Source organism: Zea mays, chromosome 8 (assembly GCF_902167145.1).
Source record: "Zea mays cultivar B73 chromosome 8, Zm-B73-REFERENCE-NAM-5.0, whole genome shotgun sequence".
Classification (NCBI taxonomy): Eukaryota; Viridiplantae; Streptophyta; class Magnoliopsida; order Poales; family Poaceae; genus Zea; species Zea mays.
The window spans coordinates 142,299,194-142,305,561 of NC_050103.1; the positions used below are offsets into that span (position 1 = coordinate 142,299,194).

At 47.9% G+C, this 6,368-nt stretch overlaps 1 protein-coding gene across 5 annotated transcripts; it reads left to right on the forward strand.

The window, feature by feature from the left end:
• Nucleotides 1–939: 939 nt before the first annotated feature.
• On the forward strand, nt 940–5,690 carry LOC103636018 (myosin-11). 5 transcript variants are annotated; one of them, XM_008658383.2, is made up of 19 exons: nt 940–1,270; nt 1,383–1,492; nt 1,591–1,835; nt 1,944–2,063; nt 2,146–2,382; nt 2,497–2,636; nt 2,717–2,837; nt 2,931–3,005; nt 3,093–3,149; nt 3,249–3,410; nt 3,516–3,662; nt 3,725–3,913; nt 4,023–4,160; nt 4,282–4,352; nt 4,426–4,525; nt 4,671–4,784; nt 4,900–4,980; nt 5,097–5,194; nt 5,287–5,690. In XM_008658383.2, exons 2-19 carry the CDS (start codon nt 1,396–1,398, stop codon nt 5,402–5,404), a joined length of 2,310 nt encoding a protein of 769 aa, XP_008656605.1. In that variant the 5' UTR covers nt 940–1,270; nt 1,383–1,395; the 3' UTR covers nt 5,405–5,690. The 5 variants fall into 5 exon arrangements, with proteins under 5 accessions (XP_008656605.1, XP_008656609.1, XP_008656606.1 ...); XM_008658387.1 differs by having other exon boundaries at nt 994–1,270; nt 4,342–4,352; XM_008658384.1 differs by having other exon boundaries at nt 994–1,270; nt 3,728–3,913.
• Nucleotides 5,691–6,368: the final 678 nt, after the last annotated feature.

The window sequence follows — 6,368 nt, forward strand, 5'->3', positions numbered from 1 at the left end:
TAGTCTCATAATGCCCCATTTGAAGCTCTATATGGAAGGAAGTGTAGAACACATTTATATTAGAGTCAGATGGGAGAAAGCCAAATGTTTGGACCAGATATTCTTAAAGAAGCCAAAAGGCAAGTTAATCATTAGACAATCTTAGAACAACGCAATTCAAACAAAAGAGTTATGCCGAAGAAAGGAATTGACCTTTGAAGTTACAGATTATGTGTATCTCAAGGTATCTCCTATCATAGGAATGTGAAGGTTTAAAGTTAAAAAAGTAATCTTCTAGATATATTGGACCTTTTTCAAATCTTGGAGAGAAAAGGTAAAGTGGTACATCAGTTGGAACTATATGCTTGTTTATCAGACGTGCATGACGTGTTTCACATCTCACAGTTTAAGAAATGTTTAAGAGCACTAGAAGAACACCTATCGTTGGAAAGAGCTCGATATAAAGGAGGATTTGACATTTAGAATATCCGGTGAGGATTTTGGAAACATCGTGTAAAGTTACTTAAAATAAAGTGATTAACGTGTGCAAAGTTCAATGAAGTCAACACCGTTCCAGCATTTTACCATTATACCCCGGCCCATACACCTCACCTGCACTGTCTCTCCGTCTCCGGTTTCAGCCCCACCTGGTCTCGGGGGTCGGGGCCTATTTTACAGAGCGTGCATATAGTAGGCTGCACGTTTGCTCTGCTAATTTACTAATCTCGCAATTAATCACCATATCCATAATTCTGTTTACAAAAGAAAAGAGAAATATTTGTTCTGATGCCATCCAGCTGTTGCAGACGATGTGTGGCCTACCTCTCCATCCACTGCAGTTTCAGCAATTTAAAATGATCTAGTCGAAATGCATTATTTTGTCCATTGATGAACAGAGCAGCAGGAATTGACCAGCCATCCGAACCAGATCTTTTTTTCCACCTTGTGCAACTTGTGCTGGGCTTTAACATGCTGTGTATTTTGTACAAATACTCACAACCTGGCCCTGGACATTTTGATGTCGATACCATTAACTAAAATAAATAGTTTTTCTTCGATGTAAATGTCCGTAAAATATTTAGTTCCTGAATTTCTTTCTTCCTTTCTAGTGTGACTGTCCCATCTAATATTCTGAAGGTGACATGTCATTGTTGGGTTGAAAATCACAAGGGGAGAGAAGGAAAAAGGCAGGGAATGGGAGGGGAAAGTACCTAAGCCAGCTAGGAAGCAAGCAGCTGGAGGCAGAGATGCCAACCGCAATGTCCTGTCATCTTTGCTCATGACCAAATCGGTAACAAGCTCGATCGTGCTTCTCTTCACTGATCATTCTGCGATCTGATCCTAACTCGTTTCTCCGTTGATCCGATCCCTCGATTTCACGTACGTTTGCCCGCTCCATCCAGGTCAAGGTCGCCCATGGATGGAGATCACAGGAGGCAAGCCGCCGCCGCGGTCACCGTCACGCAAGTCAGCCCGGCGCGGCGCCTGATCGCCTGGCTGAGGCTTCTCTTCCGTGAGTGCCGTCTCGTTTCTCTCGTCGGCTCAGTCTATTCAAGAAGAAACAGCCCAGGTAGACCGTGATCCATCTCGGCGGGCGCTCCGGTTCTGCAGGGGCGTTCGTTCATAGATACGGCAAGGTCGCGAGCTGGAACGCGGCGGGGCGCCCTGTCTTCGTCGTCCTCGCGGTCTTCTTCCTCCAGAGGAGCCTGCGCCGCCGGTACCTGTCATGGAAGGAGTCGTCGCGTCTTCCGCTGATGGCCGCCGCCGCCGTCACCGTGCAGACGACCGTCAGGGCGATGGCGGCGCAGCGCGAGCTCTCTGTCCGGAAGCAGACCAGAGCTGCCACACGCATCCAGGTTCTAGCTTATTACACTGATCAATCAACTGTAGCTGTACTGTACTATGTGGCTGCTGATACTAGTAATGGGTTCTGATTCTTCATCGTGCCGGGTAAAAAAAAAAAGGCGCAATGGCGTGCGCACAGGGCGGTGTGGAGCTACCTGACGACGAAGAGAGCCGCCGTCATCTGCCAACGTGCTTGGAGGCAAAGCGTTGCACGCAAGGAGCTCAGGAAGCTCAGACTGGTGCAGCCCTCTCACATCTTGTACTGCTCATGGCGCCCGGTTTTCTTGTGTTCTCCGCTTGATATATGGCCATGGACGACAGTGTGTGCAGGAGAATCTGGAGAGGGAAATGCTGGAGGAGGTGTGCAGGCTGCGTGAGATGGTGGACGTGCTCCAGCAGGCTGTCAATGACGCCGAGACGAGGGCCGTCAACGAGAGGGAGGCGGCGAAGGATGCGATGGCGCAGTTGGAAGCAGCCTCGGCGATCGAAGAGACCGTGGTGATGGTTGAGGACACTGAGAAGGTCAAGTCGCTGAGTGCCGAAGTTGACCGCCTCAAGGTCTCTCCTTCACACCAATTCCATCCAGAGATTGTGCAATGTGGAATCTGTGCACTCAAGATCATGGCTTGATGTGGGGGGGGGGGGGGGGGGGGGGGGGGGGGGGGGGGGCAGGATTTGCTGGGAGCTGAAATGAGTGAAACTTTTGCCGCCAAGAAGGCGCTTTCTGAAGCCGAGCTGAGGAACGAGAAGCTGGCCAGGCTGCTTGGAGTTGAGGAAGTTAAGAACAAACGGCTTCAAGACACCCTGAAAAGGTAGTGTTATCCGGGGGTCAAAATCAGATAAGTTCACGATGGAAATTCTAGCGTTTTGAAATGGTTGTTCTGTTTCATAGGATGGAGGAGAAGGCTTCTAGTCTGGACGAGGAAAACAGAATGCTGCGACAGGCTGTGGCGTCAAACCCTGCTATTGTCAGGTCGCCATCGGGCGAAAACCATGAAGCACCTGGAATTCAGGTACGCCCAGTTCATTTTAGTTAATGATGGATCACAGTTTCAGTTATCTAAAAAGAAACAACTGATCATAGTTGTGTGCATTCACGTTGTCAGGCAGCTCCTGATAATGAGAAATCAAGGAATGGTACAGTGAAGCCTATAGCAGTGGATCGGGAGGCTAATGTCCATGTATGTACGATCCTATAACCATCGTCTTAGTCAAAAAGCTTCTTCTGCGGGCCGCTGACATGACATGATAATGCATTTTGTAACTAGGAGAAGGGCGCTGAACAGCCCAGCTCAAATGGTCAAGAAGCTGGGAAGCAACAGCAAGTATGGCATCGGCTCCGAACTTTTCAGCTCTACCACCATTTCGCGCGCGGTTCATGCCACGCGATCTGAGCGTCTTTTTAAACATCTCGAAACGTTCAGGAGCTTCTGATCAAGTGCCTATCCGAAGACCTGGGTTTCTCGGTCGGCAGGCCTATCGCTGCATACCTCATCTACAGGTGTCTGGTGCATTGGAGATCATTTGAAGAAGAGAGGAGCGTGGTCTTTGACCGGATTATCCAGAAGATTACTGCTGCGCTTGAGGTATCTAGCCGAGCAGTGGCAAGTAATACTTATGAGACAACGGATTTTATGTCAGTAAGAAATGAGAATTTGATTTTTTTTTCCTTTTTTTGCCGCCGCTGCCAGGCGCGAGACAACAACGATGCACTAGCATACTGGCTGTCCAATTCATGCGCGCTCCTGGTTCTTCTTCAAAGGACACTGAAAATCAACGGGGTAGCTGCCTTGGCTCGTCAGAGGCGAAGAACGTCGTCACCTCTCAAGGTGCCACAGGTAAACCAATTCTGAAACCTGAGAATTCTGAAACCTGAGAGCTCTGAAACCTGATCTCGCAGCAGGAAAACCAAGATCCAGCTCCCGACGGACAGTTGATCTGTGGACTAGCCCAAGTCTACCAGGTTGAGGCCAAGTACCCAGCTATCGCGTTCAAGCAGCAGCTCACCGCACTGCTGGAGAAGGTCTATGGGATGATCCGGCACAACCTGAAGAAGGAACTGTCGCCGCTTCTGGGCCTCTGCATTCAGGTACGTAGTAGTGTCTGCCAGGATGCGGTTCTCAAACAAGTGTATTTGCCAAAAATAAAAAAATAAAAAAAAGTCATGACCCAACAAGGGTTTCAATCTTCTCCTGCAGGCGCCACGCACATTCGTCGTCAGTCCCAGAGGATCGTGTTCCCAAGGAACAGATCTGGCGCAACAAGCCTCCATGGCGCATTGGCAGAGCATCATCAAGATCTTGACAAATTCTCTCGATGTTCTGAAATCAAATTACGTGCGTCGTCAGAATCTCAGAACTGCAGAAACATATACGCCTCTCTTTTTTTTCTCTCTATCTCTCTCTCTCTCTCTTTATTAGAACGCGCCTGATTCCATCAGGGCTGGTCGCGTTGCAGGTGCCTCCGTTCCTGATCTGCAAGATGTTCACGCAAGTCTTCTCGTTTATCAATGTGCAGCTTTTTAACAGGTACTGTACCTGCTTTATGAACATCACATACTACAGAAGCAGCGTTATGAACTCATGTAGCCTTCGATTGTAGCCTTCTGCTGCGGCGTGAGTGCTGCTCGTTCAGTAACGGAGAGTACGTGAAGGCTGGGCTGGATGAGCTAGAGCATTGGTGCTTTTGGCTGACTGAAGAGGTGATGGCATCCTCAGACTGCTTCAACAGAGCTTCAGTTGATAAAAGAAGCTGCTTAACTTCAATTCCTTTCTCCTCCTCCTCCTCGGCTCCTCCTCCTTCTTCTTCTTCTTTGCGAAAGTCGCTGACCCTGTAACTGTGAACAGTACGCAGGATCTGCATGGGACGAGCTGAAGCATATCAGGCAGGCAGTTACCCTCTTGATACTTGACGACAAGCATAGCCGGAGTCTCGCGGAGATCACAGACGACTTCTGCCCAGTGAGTTTTCTGAGCCTTGCCAGCTACTGCACGCTTTTGTTGAAGTTTCGTTTCGACACCGCCGCCATTCTTGTCAAGTTAGTGACCGCGTCGTCTATATATGGTGCCGACGTAGGTGCTGAGCATGCAGCAACTGTACCGGATCAGCACGATGTACTGCGACGACAAGTTTGGGACCCTGGGCATTCCATCAGAAGTGAGTGATAGATCCCAAGTCCCAACAACACATTCCTGCCTGCCAAGGACTTCCAGGATTCGTTCGGTTTCGAGGACTGAACTCTCTCTGCATCTCTCTCTCTCGATAAACCGCAGGTCGTCTCCAGCATGCGGACCAAGATGATCGAGGGCTCGTCGAGCAGCCCGTCGGCGCACGACGACATCAACTCGTTCCTGCTAGACGATGACTTCAGGTTCTACGTACCGACTCCTCTTCTTTTTCTTTGACCTGCCTGATGATATATACATTGGTCCTCATCAAGATTGACTTAATTTGTGACTGCAGCATACCGTTCTCCGTGGATGACTTCACGAAGCTGATAGTGCACGTCGACGTAGCGGACATGGATTTGCCACCGCTCATTCAGGAGAGCAGCGGCGGCGGCTCCAAAATGGGACATTGAGGAGTGACAATATGCACGCCTTTTTTGTGTGTGTTGCGGTGATGTGCATAGTGCGTGACATATTGCTCTGAGACCAGGGTTTTGTTTTTTTCTTCGTCGACTGGTCTTCCATTTTTCTCCCATATGACTACTACCTGAGTGAGTAGTGCCTGTTTGGGTTTGCGCGTGTGTATGATTGTACAGAACTGAGCTGTGGCATATAAGGTAAGGAAAGAAAGCCTGTGTGATTCAATTTTTTTTATCAAAAGAGTGAGTGATGCTTGCAAGTCAAGCTTTCCTTTGCCAAGTGTGATCTCAGATTCTAACTGCTGTGACACCTGTACTTTTGTTGTTTGTTTGTTTTTTTTTTTTTTTTGAAAGAAGCCTGGCGCTGATGGCCTCCATTTAACTGTTGAGCATCTGTCACTCGCTCAATAGTTAATGGTCTAGAGAAACATTGTCGACCATCTGTGTCACTAGAATTGATGACTTGTTGTCTATCCTTATTGCCTCTGTTTCAACCCTGCCAGTGCGATTTGGATCTGGTCATGGCCGGCGCCATGCACAGTAATGTGGTCAATAACAAATATGCTAAACTACATACATATAACATATACCATGTTCATCTAAGATAACATGTGAACAGAGTATTATAGATCGTTATCTCTAAAGTCTAAACATATAGTGCAGCGGAAGAAGACCATAACGATATAGTAGAAGTTGTCGTACGTCTGCACGTACCACCAACAACGATATGTTTACCCGTGCTTCTCATATTCGTAGCCGATCAATACCGCTCCAATAGCAGTAGCGTCTCCAATCCCTAGAGAGACATCAATTAGGTTATGCGATGTCTCTCAACCATAGCATATGAGCTCTTTAGTGAACTTTTATCCTAATATTCATTATGTCAATTAAGTTTGTAGCGGAAAAATTATCTACTTACCACTATATATTTGGATGTGGGTAGCAATTTTTTTGCCAT